The sequence below is a fragment of the Rhineura floridana genome, chromosome 1 (genome assembly GCF_030035675.1).
Source record: "Rhineura floridana isolate rRhiFlo1 chromosome 1, rRhiFlo1.hap2, whole genome shotgun sequence".
Lineage (NCBI taxonomy): Eukaryota > Metazoa > Chordata > Lepidosauria > Squamata > Rhineuridae > Rhineura > Rhineura floridana.
In genome coordinates, this window is record NC_084480.1 from 101622922 (window position 1) to 101640950 (window position 18029).

At 38.6% G+C, this 18029-nt stretch overlaps 2 protein-coding genes across 4 annotated transcripts in view; one reads left to right on the plus strand and one right to left on the minus strand.

Moving 5' to 3' along the window:
- LOC133385131 (guanine nucleotide-binding protein subunit alpha-14-like) overlaps nt 1-10476 on the plus strand; it is a 74736-nt gene extending 64260 nt beyond the window's left edge. For 2 of the 3 annotated variants that reach the window (XM_061627534.1, XM_061627553.1), the window contains 3 exons: nt 5109-5238; nt 6079-6232; nt 7484-8064. In XM_061627534.1, the coding sequence (XP_061483518.1) occupies nt 5109-5238; nt 6079-6232; nt 7484-7674 (475 nt within the window). In that variant the 3' untranslated portion in view covers nt 7675-8064. The other variant, XM_061627544.1, reaches the window with a different exon arrangement.
- VPS13A (vacuolar protein sorting 13 homolog A) overlaps nt 9386-18029 on the minus strand; it is a 304094-nt gene continuing 295450 nt past the window's right edge. Inside the window, exons 69-72 of the mRNA XM_061627500.1 lie at nt 14191-14276; nt 12537-12660; nt 11563-11637; nt 9386-11198 (exon numbers count right to left, since the gene is read on the minus strand). Of these exons, the coding sequence (XP_061483484.1) occupies nt 11148-11198; nt 11563-11637; nt 12537-12660; nt 14191-14276 (336 nt within the window). The 3' untranslated portion in view covers nt 9386-11147. The remainder of the gene's footprint in view (nt 11199-11562; nt 11638-12536; nt 12661-14190; nt 14277-18029) is intronic.

Consider the following 18029-nt stretch of genomic DNA (forward strand, 5'->3'; position numbering starts at 1 on the left):
TTAGTGCGTAGCAGAGAGAAGTTACGGCTCCCCAGTGAGATGTCAAAAACCGATCAATCTGGCAAATCTCTTTTAAACAGCAACAATTTAAGTCAAGTAAAAGAAAAATATAGAAAGAAGGGTGCTTGCCTGTTAGTGCGTTCTCTCTTAGAAGATAAGGTGAACGTTCGCTTTAACAGATAGAGCTTGCTGTTGAAAATCCGTCCCACCTTCGTCGGCTGGACCTCGTCCCATAAATTAATGAGATCTGGTCGTCCCAACAAAAATAGGCTTTGAGGTTAATCTCTTCGTTTCTCCCTACCCGGGAGAAGTTTAATCAGTCAAAAAAAAAGAAAAAACTGACTGATATATCTGAATAAGCTTCTTTTGAGGCAGGAGCCCGTCTCAAAAGCAGGCACAGGCTAAGTCACCCTTCCCGGAAGTCCCCCATCCCTACTTTTTTATATGACATCCTTATACTGCATCTGGCTTTGGTAGTTACAGGTACAACTTCACTAGTATATGCTGATAAGCTGTATACACTATTAATTGGGATAACTTACCTCATGCTTACCAACATGATTGGTTATAGAATTAGTCAATAAGGTTTCAATCACATTCCTGTTCAAGATATTTATAATTCTGTTTACAAATATCATAAATTATTTTGTGTTTAAGGAAATTTGCTTAATTAGTATTCCTCACAGTGAACAACTTTTTTAATATTAATAAAAATGCTCCATTATTTAATTTTAAAACAAGTATTCAGACTTTCTCTCAGCCATGAGTTCATTTTCTCAACCATCCAGCAAAATTTTAACAAATTTTCAGAAGCAGCCACAGCACCCAAACCAAGGACCATAAGATGCTATACATAGTGCTGTGATGGCAGACCTTCCCTCTCTGACACAGACAGACACACTGGCCAAACCAATGTTGGAGTTCCAATGTCAGAAGGGCCAAAAAGAGGTGTTTCAGGAAGTAGCTGGGATCCAACACCCTCCTGGTCCCCTGCAACACTCCTAAACTATGAGGGAAATTTAGACACACTTCTGAGCTTGTCTACACCTATCCTCTTTCTATTCCACTGGAAACAAAGGGAAGGAAAACAAAAAGCAATATATGTGTGTATATATATATATATATATATATATATATATGTGTGTGTGTGTGTATATATATATATGTGTGTGTGTATATATATATATGTGTGTGTATATATATATATATATATATATATAAAGTCTAAAAATAGTGGGAGGAACGTGGAGCATTCCTTTGCCTTCACATCTTTTTTGCCAGCAAAAGTTGCATCAAGCAGTTAACAATTGTAGCACTCTCCCACTCCCAGGACTGCAGCCTAAATGTGTGATAGAGAATTGAAGGGAAAAACTTAGTTAATAATTCGCAGACAAACATTAACATTTTGGTGATTTAATGGGGTTGCGTGCAAACTTGCCAGTATATGGGAATTGTGATCAAAATAACTATTTTAAAAGATTTGAAGCCATAGAGAGACCCTTCCTCATAGGAACCACATATCATGTGCCAGGAAGTATTCATGCTCTTGAGAAGATATAAGGAGTAATGGGGGGCTTCTGGTCTGTGGGCCTAATTAGGCCTGGAAGGCCTTCCCATTTGGCTTATGATGCCATTTCGACCAAACCATCCTCATGTGTACTACACCTAATGACATAGGAGATCATATGTAGGGCAGGAAAAGATGCGTCTATCAGAAATGGGGTTTCTAGGCACCACTGATTAGCAGAGCCTGCAAAGCCCATACCTTTGCAAGTACCACTGTGATCATTGCTGCTTGCAAAGGGAGGTTTTTCAAGTGTTGACTATCAGCACTGCAAAACATTGGGAATCCAATGTGCTGGATGGAAAAGGTTCAGCACCCCTGATTTAGGGCTAGAAGGTATTTTTACCATATAGTGGCAAGCATGACCAATGGTCAGGGATGATAGGAACTGTAGTTCAGCAACCTCTGGAAGGTCAAAGGTTCCTCACACCTGCCATACAGGAAGGTGTCAGACCTCCTCTCTTGCCCCGGCATGGATCTGTCATGATACCACCACCACCTGACACACTGGAAAGCAATGCTGCCGTGAGACTTTGCCTTAGTCTCCTCCTGTAACAGATTGCTATTAAGTGTCTAGATACACTTTCAGGCCATAACTCCCCCTGTAACTTTCTGTCTTTAAAGACTACAGCCCTGGGTTGCCTTTGGATACCTGCTGCTGATACACTAACCATTCGTCCCTGCCACCATAGATACTGGTTCCAGCTTTGGTTTTTGCTCTGCCCACCCTTCTCCTCTGTATGAACCCAGCCAAGGATCAGGCGTTGTTAAACCAAACAGATTTATTAAATAACACCGAGAATAAATAAGATTACTTTGAATTCGGTTGTCATGTGTGTGGTTGCATATAAATGATCTTCAACATTTTATAGTTTCTCGTACTTCATATACTTTAATCCTAAACCTGCCTCACTACCTGTCTCAATACACGTCCACCCCTCATCCTCTTCAACCCAAAACCAGAACTGTACCCCTGACCAATTGTCATTCTCCCATATATACATTCAACAACCCAGTCACTCAGCCAATCTCAACACAGCATTCCTCAACATTCCATCATGTGTACTTCCCCCCTAACTCACTCTACTTACCATATTTAACCTACAAAACCAGCACTTACCATAAATATTATACAAACACTAGAGGGGCATCACAGAAGGCAATTCAAACAATTTTACCATTCTGTGCCATTCTTCCTGGAAAATATGTGGTTCTTCCCTGCTGCATCTACCATTGGCTTATATGCTTGCACAATGCCAGCGATGAGACCTTTGGTCTTATGGTAAAATGGTCTTCTATGTCCATGTAACGAAGATCTCAGGTGGGTTTGAGCTCCACCTTGTGGATGAAGGCAGGATAGCACTGTTTTTTCCTTGCTTCTAGCTTTCCTTGAGATTTTGGGAACAGTTCTCAAATGACAAGCCAACACAGAAACATGCAGAAAAAATAGAACTGGAACAGCACATGCAAACCAAGCAACAAATAGCACAGTCTGCAGTCAAGAAGATAGGTAGAAAACATAACAGAGAACACACTACATATATAACATAGGAAATATCGGATAGCATCACAGTAAACTGCCTAACAGGAGGCAGCCCTAGCAATATAGGGAGAGACCCTGAAATCATCATTACATGCATTTTACTGACATTGATTCTGAGACTGAGTAGACTGAGGCAGCTGGACCATCCGAGGCTGCACAGCTGAGGACTGAGTAGTAACATTAGCAGGAGGGCTAGATGCAGCTGCACTCAGAGGTTGCAAGGCAGCAGCCAGGTCTTTTGACAGGTCTGCTAGCAAAATATCCTTCAGTTGTACTAACATGTTTGAGGTAAGATGCAGCTGCACAGGAAGGGGTGAACCTGTAGACTCTCTGAATAAGCGTGCTCCTGAACTCTCCCCACAAGACTGGGTTGGATGACTAGGCAACAGCAACTGCCTAGATTGCATAGTAGCTGAGTCCCCAAATCCTGAAAAGGCATCAAGAGAAGATCTAGTGGCAAAATCTGCTGCCCGATCCCCCTTATGTTGGTCTTCTTCATTCCCGATAACTGCTCCTCGTCTCTTAAGAGATCTGTTCAAATCACTTTCAGATGTGAGCTGCTGTGCAGAACTTCCTGCCAAAAACATCTTCTCCCCCTTCTTCCCTGTGTCCTCCATGTTGATCAGGCTGATATTGCAGCAAAAATAACATGGGTCTATTACCCACTTACCTATGGTCTCTTAGACCCAATGTAGTAAAAGGCTGAGGCATTGGTATGAGGGGCATTGCTAACCTGGCCAAGGAGTCCCCTCCTATAAATAATGAAGCTGCCAAAACACCCTCTTGCGTCGGACAAGGGGTTGGCACTAGCTGCCTGACTTCCTGCTGCAGGTGCTGAGGAGATTTGAGAGGGGTGAAGGTGCAGTAATGGTGCCAAAGGCTGGGCCTTCTTAACTGGCCGAGCCTTACATTTCCCCTGATAATTTGGGAGGCCATGCTTCAGCATGGTTTGTTGGCTTCATGGTTTGCTGGCTAAATGGCTATGGGCTTGCTTTGCCAGTTTGTTGGCTGAGGGAAGACAGTGGGGGGGTGTGAATGAGGCAGAGGTGCGGGGGAGCAATGAGGAGGAGACGATGGGGACCAATGAGTAAAAAGTAGCTTGGCCCAAAGGAGAATGTCAAAATGGTGGGCGCAAGAAAATAAGCGATAACAAAGTTTTTTTTAAAAAAAAGTTCAAAAGAAGACACAATATGAATGCAAACATCAGAGAAGTCACACGCAAACAAAAACACAGAATAAAAGCCTGAAGGAAGGTCTGAATCACAGAAGCGAGCAGAGAATACAAACAACTCGACCACACACACAGTGAAGGCAGAATAGAACTGTTGCCTCAGGCTAAAGGGAAGCTAGAAAATGGAAATGGACTGCCTTCAAATCGATCCCGACTTATAGCAACCCTATGAATAGGGTTTTCATGGTAAGCGGTATTCAGAGGTGGTTTACCATTGCCTTCCTCTGAGGTCACCCAGTGAGTTTCATGGCTGTGTGGGGACTTGAACCCTGGTCTCCTAGGGTGTAGTCCAACACTCTAACCACTACACCACATAGCTAGAAGAAGCAACGAAAACCAAACAGTGCTATTCTGCTTTCAAGCACAAAGTGGTGCTCAAACCCATCTGAGATCATCTTACATGCACAGGAGAATATATTTTACTTTTAGAAATTTTAAGTTTGGCAAACTGATTGTACTGTCACCCTGGCCTGAGATGTGCTGGTTAACAGTGGTGATTGGCAAGACTTTCCTCTTTGTGTGCCCTCTTTGCTTTGGATGGTTCCTCAGCCTTCTGGAGCATCTTGAGGGTGTGTATGTGTGGGGAGGGAAATGCACCTCCAAACATAGTTTCTGAGCTTGGTCCTGGAACAGCTTGACCAGTATCTTATGTTACTGGAACACAATTTACCTTCGCTTTGTACTAATTTCATGTTCAGTTATCAGGGTGATTTCTTGTGTGGTGGATGCCAGGAAGTTTATGGCACAATGAATTATGTTTCTATTTACAGAATGGTAGATGTCGGTGGACAGAGATCAGAAAGAAGGAAGTGGATTCACTGCTTTGAAAGTGTTACTTCAATAATATTCTTAGTTGCCCTTAGTGAATATGATCAAGTATTGGAAGAATCCAACCATGAGGTAAAGGAATGAAGTGCTCTAGATAATTTAAATTACTGTCTTTTACTGTGGTAGATTATTTTGTTAAGACATGTCTTCATAGAAGCTTGGTGGTATTCATACCACATTTTTGCAGAGGTCATGGGGAAAATATAGTAGAATGTGAGACAAGCCTGCTTAAATATCATGTATTAAGAAGTTCAGACAAGCCAGCTAGTACGTACCCTGCTTTGCCAGTGTATCCTGAGAAAAAACTAGCCCAGACAGACATACCTAAGTGTGATTCTTACACAGCTGCAATAGTTTTTCATTCCTGCAGATATAGCATCCATAGCATTACATATTACACATTGTTTGCAGCATTTTAAGAATAGTTAGTGTGTTTGCCAAAATTAATTACACTTGGGGCACCTGTCTAGGTAGAAAATTATGATGGATCAGAATGGGTTTGGGATATGAAAATCAGAGCTTGGAAAAGTTATTATTTAAAACTACAACTCCCATCAGCCCCAGCCAGCATGGCCACTGGATTGGTCTGATGGGAGTTGTAGTTCAAAAAAGTAACTTTTCCAAGCTCTGAAAATATTGTATTTTAATCAAGCGCGTTTAACAGTGGGCTGTATCCATTGCTACACAGGCATAGTTTCACTCACACAATAGAGCTTCCCCTGCACTTTGTCCCCCTCCACACACACCAAATTGCGACCCTCTGGAGCATATTTTAAGGGTGTACAAGGGGGGATGAGAGTAAGGGGAAGTGCTATTGTACAAGATGATCTGTTGCATGAGCAGAACAGCAGTGCTGCAAATAGTCCAGTATCTTTTAAAATGCTTTGTTGCCATTTCGTACTTTTCTTGCAGAATCGCTTGGAAGAAAGCAAGGCTTTATTTAAAACAATAATCCCATATCCTTGGTTTCTGAACTCTTCGGTCATCTTGTTTTTAAATAAGAAAGATCTTTTAGAAGAGAAGATTATATATTCCCATTTAATCACCTATTTTCCACAGTTCACAGGTAAACAGTCATTTCAAATATGGTTTACCAGTGATAAGCAATGATTGTAGACTGCTATGTAAAGGACCCCAGATTCGTAGCCTTCATTTTTTAAAAATTTTTTCTAAGCACTCTGGATTAAGATTTATATCAAAATACCAGCTGCCCCCTCTTCCGCAAGTTCTCTTAAATAAGTTAGCCTAGCTGGCTTCTCCAATCCCCACCCTTTCAGGTTTTTAGCCAATAAGTTGTGATTTATGAGGGATTTGTTGACCTCCAGGCAATAGCTAGAACCCCTTGCACATCTTGAAAATAGCTGCCTTTTCCTGCTTGTCTGCACTTCACATGAGTTGAGTAAGTTATAGCTTTCAGCAGCAACATGTATACATGCCTGCCCACTTTTACATGCTTAGAGTATATTTGCATGAGTGCTTGTGTGTTTTGGTATTTGCTGTAACATATGCGGACTGTGGAATGCTGAAGTTAAAGCAATGGGAGGGGAGGTACCTTTGTTCATGTTTTCCCTCCCCACTGCATGGTTTGTGAATATGACATATTTGCACTTTGCTTTTCTTCCTGGGTTCCCCCACTCCCCTTTATCTTTGCAACCACTCTGTGAGGTAGGGTTAGGCTGAGAGTTGGTTAAGTTGCACATGTTTTGAAAGCTGCTCCTATCTTTTTAATGTTATTTTAATGTTTAAATGTTATTTAACAATTATATGAGTATGGTTTTTGACCTATTTGTAACAGTTGTAAAATGCCTTGTGAGGGCAGGAATTTTGAAAGGCAGGTTAAAAATCTGTTAAATATATCTTAAATCAAGACTGTGGATTCAAAATAACTGTTCATGTTGATAATATATATGCATTAGTAGCATTTCTTGCCAAAAGATTGTGTGGCGGTGTGGGATGGATGGGAATATAGGGGGTCCAATCTACATACAGTGCACTGGGTCCAGGAAATCCTACTGGCACATCTGTGTCAGCTATCCCAGTTGTCTGCTACACTATAAGGAGTTTGTGGCTTCAGTGGTGGCACAATCTGTGCGTATCATTTTAATCACTTGCCTACAATAGCAGTTAAATGTTGTCAGAATTTGAGTCCAGTAGATATGCATTTTCACCAATTTAGGGAGTTATTACTGGTATCTTTGAAAACAACAGTTAACTGGAATTAAGTAGCTCTCCATAAAATAGAAGTTTCTTTGAAGATTGCAAGGGGTGTCTCTCTCTCTAAGAAGTTATCTTTTTTTTTTTTTTTGCTTTTGAGTAGGACCAAAGCAAGATGTCAAAGCTGCCGGAGAGTTCATTCTGAAGTTATACCAGGATCAGAATCCATATAAAGAGAAAGTGATCTACTCCCATTTTACATGTGCCACCGACACAGAAAACACTAGATTTGTCTTTGCTGCTGTCAGAGACACAATACTGCAGGTGAATCTAAAGGAGTTCAATCTGGCATAAACAAAAGGGGTCTGCTGCTCAAGCTGCATTGTATTTAAAATTCCATATATTGCCAGTACTTTTTTGTGTCGTTGCTGACAATAGAATATTTACTGAACAGAAGTAAAACTTCAGATATGATAGTTACAGGTTTTTAATGTATGCACTTTGAATGTTTTCTATTTAATTTTTGTTTTTAGATGCATAATTTTGGTTTTGATATTATTTAAGAAAAAAATGTCAGCCATACATACGTACATCCTGCACTTTCTAACATGTTTTTGTTTCATTGCAGATGATAATCATTCATAGGTTTAAATCAGAGATGCTTTAGTTACACAAGATTAGATGCTATATTGTCGTTTGACTAAAATGAATGCTTGGTAACTGAATAAAAAAAACTGTATTAAACATTTTGTTTTTCCAGTGTCTTTCAAGGACATAGGACACAGGACACAGACTTGCTTTGAAACACTGCAGCCAGTTATGAATTAAAAAGCACACAGATCATATGCCAGCTGGCAAGAGGTTTACTGTTTCAGTTATATTCTTTATACCTTGGGGGCTTACAGTGTTTTTGAATTTTGAAGCCCCCTCCTCCTCGCTTGCTGGACCCTAACAAAAGGTAACTTGCTTCTGGGAGAAGGAAATTTGCATTTGCAAGCAAGGCTGTGCTTCCCTGGCTTCTTTCTCACTCCAGAATGTAGAAAAGCAGCATGTGAGTGCTACCAGTGCTATAAGGTGACTTTACCCTTGGTGGCCATTTTTAGCAAAGAAAAAATTGTGTGCTTGTTCATTTTAGTCTCTTTTATTTATATTTAGTAAATAAAATACAGTTAAAACCTACCACTGCTTGGCATAATTTAAAGTATTTCTATGCCATTTTTCATATGCCGTAACAAGTCAGTGTATGAAAAACTGAAGTCCAAAAGGACTACTGCTCGGTCAATAGGAAGTTAGAAAGAAACCACCTGGTATTAGTGGCTAGTGAAGACTTCAGAAAATAAATAGGCTTTCAGGAATTACCAAAACTGCATCAATGTAGGTACTTGCTGCTGCAACTGGGAGGGGGACAGGGTTCCCATAGAGGACAACGCTCCTTAAAAGTCCTTGAAAACAGTTACGGGTATAATTTTATGATAGTCCTTAACTCTGATCCCTAAAATAAAATAGTTAAGAACTCCCCTTCCCAAGTCACCTTGGTGGTGATTTTCAGCATCTTCATCTTGAGCTTCCTCTCAACCAGGAATCTGTTAAAGGACTTCAACTCTTGAATGGCTCTCCCCTCTATCCTTTTTAGAAATGGTGAAGAATATTGAGAAAACTCAGTGACTGTAAGTTTGGCAAGGTTTATTTCTTCAGGCCTGGTCATCAGTGAATTCTGTTAGTGCTGCTAAGGAAAAGTATGTGGCAATAACCATTAGTGACCCCACCTTATTAGGGATATCTTCACAGGAAAGCTTAGCCACAGTTGTAATTGTGTAACATTTTCTTGACTCTGGCATAAACTGTTTGAAGAAAGATCACATGTGCAACAATCTTTGAGAGAGCTGTCATTCAGTAAAATAGTATCTTTTACCTGTGTGATCGTTCTTGAAATTTAAGAATTGCACAACATGTCCAGTTTGATATTTAGGAGAGTGTGTATGTGTTTTTCTTTACATAGCAGATATGCAGAGTGATAGAAATCTAATAACCACAAACAAATGTAAAGTCTAACCACTCTGACAGCCATTTGCACTCTTTTATTAAATACATTTAGAAGTAATGATATGGTTGGTCTGGCTCAAAGTGTAAATGCTCAAGTCTGATACACTTGTTAGTTAAATCAATGAATTTAGACAGAGCTCATTCACATTCTTGCGACCAAATCCAAGTTATACTTTGGCATTTCCAGTAATCATTAATTTAATTTACATTAAGTATAGCAAGGAATACAATGTTATGGAGACGATTGCAGTGTATTATTGTAAGCACCCTGAGGTGGTTACATAACGGAGCAAGCAAGACTATATAAATACATACAATTACATTTGGCATGCCATTTACTTTATTTAGCTTTTACAACAAAGCTACAGTTTGGGTAGCTTAAGTACCATTGGCAAGTTCAGGAGGACTAATCTCTTTCACCTCAATCCTCCAAACAACAGTTTGGGAAGAATATTCTGGAGGAGACATTTACTACATGCATCAGACCTGGATTAGGCAATACACTTAGATACGTTTGCATTCCTTTTCCCTTTTATGAACTCCAGCTACATGTGCATTTACAGGCATTATTGGATAGCTTAGCAAAATCAGATTTTAAAAAATGTCTATGCAGCCTTCCATATATTGAAGCCCTGTTAAGATTTTTGCAATTCTATATGGAAAATGTTATGAATTGTTTTGAGTCTAAAGGCTGAAACCAAAGGGTTGTATCCACCATTAGAGCAGACCCAATGAAGTTAATGGACATGACTAACTTAGGTCCATTAATTTCAATAGGTCTCCTCTGAGTAAAAGTTCAGTGCAACACAATGTTAATATATGTTATCAAATTATTATTTTTATTAAAGAAAATGCATTTAGCATGATCATGAAATTTAGATTTTTTTAAAAACACAAAATAGTATGTAAACCCGAGGGACAGCTTGAATGAAATACTATTTCAAAACATTCTGTTGCAGAAGGTTTCTGTCTCTTCACTGATAATATGAAGTGTTAAAAGTAAAGACCATGCCATGCAGAGCATTACTGCAAAGGCACATCCCCACCCAGATTAACATTTCAATAAATTCACATATTTGTGTACATCTACATATCATCATGAGGTACCAGAACACTTTGCTAATTTTTTGCATCATACAAAAAGTGAATGTTAAAAATGATGTTACAGTACCACAAACTGTTTATTTGTATAAAAAAAACTAAATAACCTCATGATATATATATTTGTAAATAAAAAGTCTTCTCTTGAATAAACTGGTCAGCAAGATTGTTCATAATATAAGAGCATTGCTGGTTAAATCGGTCTTTCCCTGAAGAATTTAACTGAATTTCAGTGAATAGTAACATGTAATGTGGCATCTACAGTATATTAATTAAAATCCCTATGACAGGAGAAATAAAGCTCAGATTGGGGGTAACGGGGACCCTGATTACCACATAAAATCCCAAGACTACTCTAGGTATTAGTCTTTGCAAAATATGTGACAGAATATGGAGGAAAATGTCATTGTAATTCCAGATTTAAATAACTGGGTATTATTTATAAATAAACAGACCAATAAGCCACACTTTGGCAGACATTCTCAACTCTAGAGCAGTTTACATAACACTGAGTATGGCAGATTCCACTCCCCACCTCAGCTGTGTAGAAGACTCAAAATCAATTTGCTTGAAAAATCTCCCATCATAACTAACACTGTCATGTGCCCAGCTGCAATCAAAATGTACAATAACCTGAATTGGGCAGCCTCCATTTTGTCCATCTTGGAATCTTACACCAATGGTCATAATTTTGGCTGATTTTCTCTCACTTCTTCCAGTTTAGAGAGAATCCACTGTAAAATGTGTGAGAAAAATTAGACAATGAAAATAAATCAACATATTCATCTAAATATCAATAGTACATACATAACTAGACAAGACTATGTATTTATTTACATACTACAGGACAGTTGATATGTTGGCAAATTGCACTGTCTGGGTTGCTGTTAGACTTCTAGCTAGACTATACTTGCATGGATTTGGCATCTGAGAACTACTGTCACATGTAGGTGTGCCATCCCCATAATGGACATTCTGGTGATCAGCATGCACAGGGGACTCTGGATCAATGACTATAGCTGTATATTACATTCAAGTAAACAACTTTAGATTAGGATATTAAAGTGCAATATTATATTAGTGGTATTTGATATTCACCTTAGCATCATCCGGTGTTTTAAAATTAATTATTTTTCCAAATTCTTTGGCGTGGAATACAGACTTGACTCGTTCCTACAAAACAAAGAAGTTGTCCTTTAAATCAGCTTTCCCAAGTACAAAGATACGTAATATTTATGTTATTTTACTTTCCTAGCATAGCGCTCACACCTATATAATGAAACTAAAGCAAAGTGGTTTAATTAAAAAAAAAACTGCAAGCTGCCAGGGGCATGACTCATACATGCACGCGTGTGCGCACCCCCCCTTGTCATAATAACTGGCATTTTGCTGGCAAGAGACCAAATGCATCAATATACAAATGAGTTGTAGTCCAAAAATAAATACTTGTGAATTTTGGATGGATTCTATTTTTTAAAAAAGAGGGCACTTAAATCCAACAGTCTTCATGAGAGCAGTAATTGGGAAAGGACTATCTAAACAATGCCCTTGAATGCTCTTAAGTGGTAAAAAAGGTAACTGCAGAGCCATCTTTAATACAAATATTTTATATGAATTATCAGGTAAAAGCTAGATCTTCCATCACATACCAGTTCAATTCTGCCATGCGGGGAAACGAGAGTACAGTAATGGAGAACTGGAGGGGGGTGTGTGCTCCAAGCCTCAGGAAGGGAAGTATTGGAAAAGCTTCTGTTTTCATTGCAAGTCATACCATGTACCACTCCACGTGAAGGAAAAAGGCTAAACAAAAAGCACTCTCCTAAAGAAAACAAGGGTTAAGAAAGGGAGTGCCTTCCTGAATGCTCTTATTCTCTGTGCACCAAGCAAGGGCAACGGGGAGGCGGTGAGAGAAGTGGGACAGAAACAAAGACAACAGAGCAAAAGTTTAAAGCCCTAACTCTATCTGACCATGAAACTTTGATGCACTTAGCATGGTTTTTTAAAAAGTGACACTCTAATAACATTAAAATATTCATTTTGAAGCTAAGCTGTTTTACCACAAACAACTATACCTTTGCCTCAATGCGCAACCTCCGTCCATCAACAATGAATGGCTCCTTGGTAAATTCATCATATGTGTACTGCCATTCGCATGTTAATTGTCCAAATGTACCTCTTGTTACAAATAATATGCCACTAAACAAAATGCAAAAGAAACCATTAAAACAAGCAGAATTATAGTAATTGGTTTTTTTTTTTAATTAAGCAGCCTCTAGCTTCACTACTCATCACTTAGTTTGACATTCCCTCAGTTCCACATGAAATACATACTGATGAGTTTGCATAAGCGCCCTGCTGAAACTAATCATATTGTGTGTATTTTAAATCAGTCAATCAAAGAAGACAACTACATTCCACCTACAAAATGTAAAAATATATAACAAGAAACAATGGGCATTTAGAAGGATAATTCTGTATTTTTATATATAGAAACAATCGGGCAGCAACAACAGTATAGTTGAAGTGACCACTGAAGGCTCAGTTTTGGTATGTTTTCCCAACTGAGCCTTCAAAAAGTTTTGCATGTTTGTTTCAAAAGTATTTCATTTGGAGGATACTTCACAATATTTTTGTCAGCTACTTTGTGATCAGCATCCAGAGAACTATTTTATGCATTCTTAATGACATGATTCATCCAATGATAGTGGAATTGCCATCCCATATTACAAAGTGCATTTTGAAACTTTCCATTTCCAAAGAGATTTGTTATGAGGCATGGGTAGGGATGGTGTTTGAGAAACACTCAAGGCCTAAGGTCCATTTGAAATATGAAACTAGTTACATGGGATGGTATCTAATTTTGCCCATCTGATCGCACAATAGTGGCCCCTCAAGACCCTCCAGAGAGGTTTTGGGGTGGTGTGGGAGCTGTAGTAGGGAGGACAGAAAAGGGAAATCCACTTGCACAATACTGATTATCACCAGTGAATATCAAAATCCTCTCTGTATATTTTCAAATTGGCATTTCCTTTATGTTTGAATAAAACTAGCTAATTCATTACTTATTTACTTGTTTGTTAGAAAATCACGAAATAGGATATGTTCCCCTGCTTTCAAAGTGTGCTTACATTCTAATACACAAACAGAGCTCCTGTCTGAAAAAGCTTGTCCAGAGAGGGCAGAGACACTTGCACGTTTCTTATACTCATGGAACTGTCTCTTCTACTGAAGTGACTGAGAAAGCTTTTGTTGATGTAGGATTTCAGTATACATTGAACTCCTGCACCCACAAGGAACTGCTTAATTGAGAGAAACACGTCAATTAGAAGAGTTTACAGAATCATTCTTACATTCTGTATAAAAAAAAACAAGAATTTGAAAGACTTTCATAAAAAAAAATGAAAACTCATTCCAGGAATGATGTTATTCCAACACCCATCTAATTTCAGATTTCTGTATCCACCCTAAAAAATGTAATGCAAGCCTCTAGCCTTAACTACTGTGAAACTTCTAGCCAAGTGCTGTGAAGGAACTTAAAAGCTATGTCCTGAAAACTTGGTCTCCTGCTTTTAAAATATAACCTTAGAATTGACACCTTTAAGGAAAGCTGTATTTTCTTGAATTTAAACACTCACTGAAAACTGAGCACTCTTGTTCACTCAGTAACTAAAAGTGAAGCAAGTCATGCAGTTTATAAAAAATTAACATTTAAATGAGAAATCTTACCTTTTTGTTACCATTAGCAAATCTGTACTATTAACCATTGCATGTGTAAAGTATCTCAGTTTTGCAAATCTTCCATTTTCAATATTCTAAAAGAGAAAGAAAGTTGTATAGAATTCCCTAAAGCATAGAAAATTATTTCTGAGGAAAATATTAGTCTAATCCCACTATTCATTTCAGTTTATTATAAAAAACATGTATATATTTACATCTGCCATGATCAAGTAGCTACTCTCTTACCTAGCACTGCATTAATAAGGAGCGACAGATTTTTAAACATAATATTGGTTTAGTCAGATGTTTGGAACCTTGAAAGTACTATATATTTTTAGGGTTCCTATAATTTTTACTCAACAGGAAAAGAAGATTTCCAATTCATCCTGAATGGACTGCCTTCAAGTCGATCCCGACTTATGGTTACTCTATGAATAGGGTTTTCATGGTAAGTGGTATTCAGAGGGAGTTTACCATTGCCTTCCTCTGAGGCTGAGAGGCAGTGACTGGCCCAAGGTCACCCAGTGAGTTTCATGGCTGTGTGGGGATTTGAACCCTGGTCTCCCAGGTCATAGTCCAGCACCTTAACCACTACACCACACTGGCTCTCTTATTCATCCTGAATCCTTGCAGAAATAATTTCTTGTTGTCTCTCTCAGTTAACAGAACACAAGTAATCTATCTGGTGATATTAAACTTTTGGATGACAGTTTCTAATTAGACATGATGGTTTTAAGGGCTGAACTGTTTTTGAGGCATGCAGTCCACAGCTTTCTTAAGACATAGCTGGTAAGTCACCTCATTCATGAATAATATGGAGTGAATAAAATGTGCTGTAGCCTTCTGGCTCAAAATGCCCTCCATGTTGAAAAAGTTCTAAAACTGTTCATTAACATCTCGTTAAAAAGCCCCAAATGCAAAAGTTAACAATGTTCAGTGCCAGAGAGAGAGAGAGAGAGAGGCTCCCAATTCACATGCTACCCCAGGTCAAATGGCAATGTTTTACATTCAGTCATACATACAAATGGGCATTTCTTTTACAGGACTGGTATATTTCAATTTTTTTTTTTGAACTTGAACCTCAAAGTTTAATTTAGAATTAGAATGAAAAGCAAATAATAAGGAACAAAATGTTACATCCTCTGAAAACAGCATACAAATCATTTTGGTGCTGCATTTGAGAAAACAAGTGGATTAATTTCACTATTTGTAAGATAAAGTTAGTTTATAAAAACACTATTTTTCACTGCAATTTAATTACAAGTAATTCTACAAAATATACAAAACATTGCAAACCATAATATATTCTAAACGAGGCACTAATATAGAGCATGTATGTATTATGTCACAGACTAGGTGAATATAACAATTCCAGTACATGTCTATATGTACATTTATTTCCTGGGACTTATTTTTTAATCAAAGTAATCAAATTACCTCACAAATGAAATCTCAGTTGTCTTCACAAAACATTAACCCCCAATTTCAGGTGAAGGGGGTTAAGGGTGACTGCAAGAATGTAGTTTGACCATGTGAGTTCATGGAAGTGTTGAGATTTGGACTGCATTACTCCCAGCTCACACTCTGGACGTGGCGCCAGCTCTTTTTAACTGTAGCCATCAGCAATAACTTATTCAGGTTAAATCTGAACAGGTAGTTCAGACTCATGTGTATGCATGAAGACACGAGAACAAAGGAAGCCATTTGTCTTATTTGCTTTGGGAAGTTCACTAGATCTCTCTCTCAAGGAAAGAAAGCAGTTATCCAAGATGTCTTGTCTAAGGAATCTTGGCATTCAACAGGATTAACAAGAGCCCTCAGGGACACATTTCAACTTCATGATTCCATGGTGCATTGAAAGTGGGACAGGTTGAGAAAAGTATATCAGAAGCCTGATGTAACTGTGTTGAGTTCTAAATAGTTCTGCTTCATCATTCAGCTCTTTGTCCTTTTGTTTACCACCATGTTTTTCACCTGCTCTTTGCTGCTCATTATAATTCCTTCGCAAAGCCACCTTACCATCATTCTCTTTGTTCATTTTAAAACTGTAGTTTCAATACTTATCTCAGCAGACCCCATTATTTTCACTGTTTACTTTTTGAATGTTATCATGTACCCTGTTTTTCTCTCTTAATTTATTCAATCACCTCACTAAGCATTCAGCCCTCTTTATCCTCCAGTGGCCATTTGCCAACTTATTTATTCATTTATTTATTTATTATTTAATTTGTATCCCGCCCTTCCTCCCAGTAGGAGCCCAACTTGTTTGCTGCCCTCTTTAAGCAAATGCAGAAACAGTCAACTTGCCTGTAGCACTTGCAAGCCACATATTCTTTCCAAGGTAGAAGATCAAAGGCTCCAGTGACAGCACTATTCTGATTTGTAGGGCCAACTCAACCATTCCCTGAGGAAACCAAAAGCTTTACTCCTTACTCTACTACCCATACTTTTCTGGATTGCACTGTTTGAACTGGAACCACAGTGGTGCTTTGGAAAAGTGTTCAGTGCAAAGAAAGTTGAGGGCAACAATGGAGAATGACTGCCACTGGGGAATGGAACAATCAGGTGTTGCTACATCAGAACAGCTGATCAGGAATCTATGCTGTGGTTCACAATTTCTGCACACAGATCCTTCTTGCTGTCTCTCCAATGCTTTCACACAAAAATAGTTATAAGCTATCCTATACTTTATATAATTTATATACATCCCCATTCATTTTATATTTTGGAAATAAAAAATCTTAGTATGTATAAACCCTTCTGAGATTAAATTTGCATCATGCCAACTCTAACAAATTCTTCTAGTAGCAGAAGCCCAACTGCTATCCTGCCAATATGTATCCTATAGGAAAAAATCCAAATTTCACTGAAAGGGTGGAAATGGAAATGCCCACCTGAGCAAAATGTTCTTCAGCTCTATAGTGAAGTTGCAATCATCTGTTAGATAGCTGCAAAAAAGGTCCCTGCAAAATTAGCTGCTGAGGAAACCTGGCCTTCAAATGTAACACAAGATAGTACTCCAAAAGAAAGGTGTAGTTGGAACTTTGTTCTCACAGTAGCTGGTCTATTTCACCATCAGTTGTCCTTGTTCCTCAACATTTCTCATAACTAATTCGAAGTGTAGATTATACCACCACTAGGGAGGATCTGGATCCTTTCTGTTCTGTACAAATATGTTTACATGTAGTACTATTGTCAGTGTTCATACTAGGTACATTATCTTTCCTGAAAGTCTGATCTGTGCTGGATCCAGGTTTTGAATGGGCTTTGTTTGGGCAAGATGCTCTCAGTGGGTTCTCCCCTCCCCCAGTACTGTCAACACCGCCCATTTGCTTGATCTCTTGCCTTAGGGCATAATCTGTATCACTGCCCAGACAAGTGAAAGCTGCTAGCTCCTTTTCCCTGCTCATGACACTGCTTATACTCTTGGAGGACAGTGAAACAGGCAGCAACAGCAGAAAGGAGCAGAGCCAGGGGGCTTGCAGAGCCAGTGGCGGGGGCCTGCTGGGATGTAGGCCTTGGTAAGTGTCAAGACAATGCCAACCTCTGATGCTATATAATGAAAAATGCTGATATAAATTAGTGTAGTAATTGTAGTTCCTATTATTGGCACCTACCTCATGACCTTCAAAATGTGCATAAGACACTTTTTTCAATGGGTCTTCTCTGAGTATGACTAACGTTAGCTATCACCCACTGTCTCTTGAGAATGAAAAAACTGGATTTCCTTCTGTATCTTGGCTATTATTTTCTGATATGTAAATTATTATATTTTGCACCTCCAGAGCTGATATTGATAAGAAAAATACCCAAATATTCCCATTTCAATAGAGACAGAAGAAAAAGAA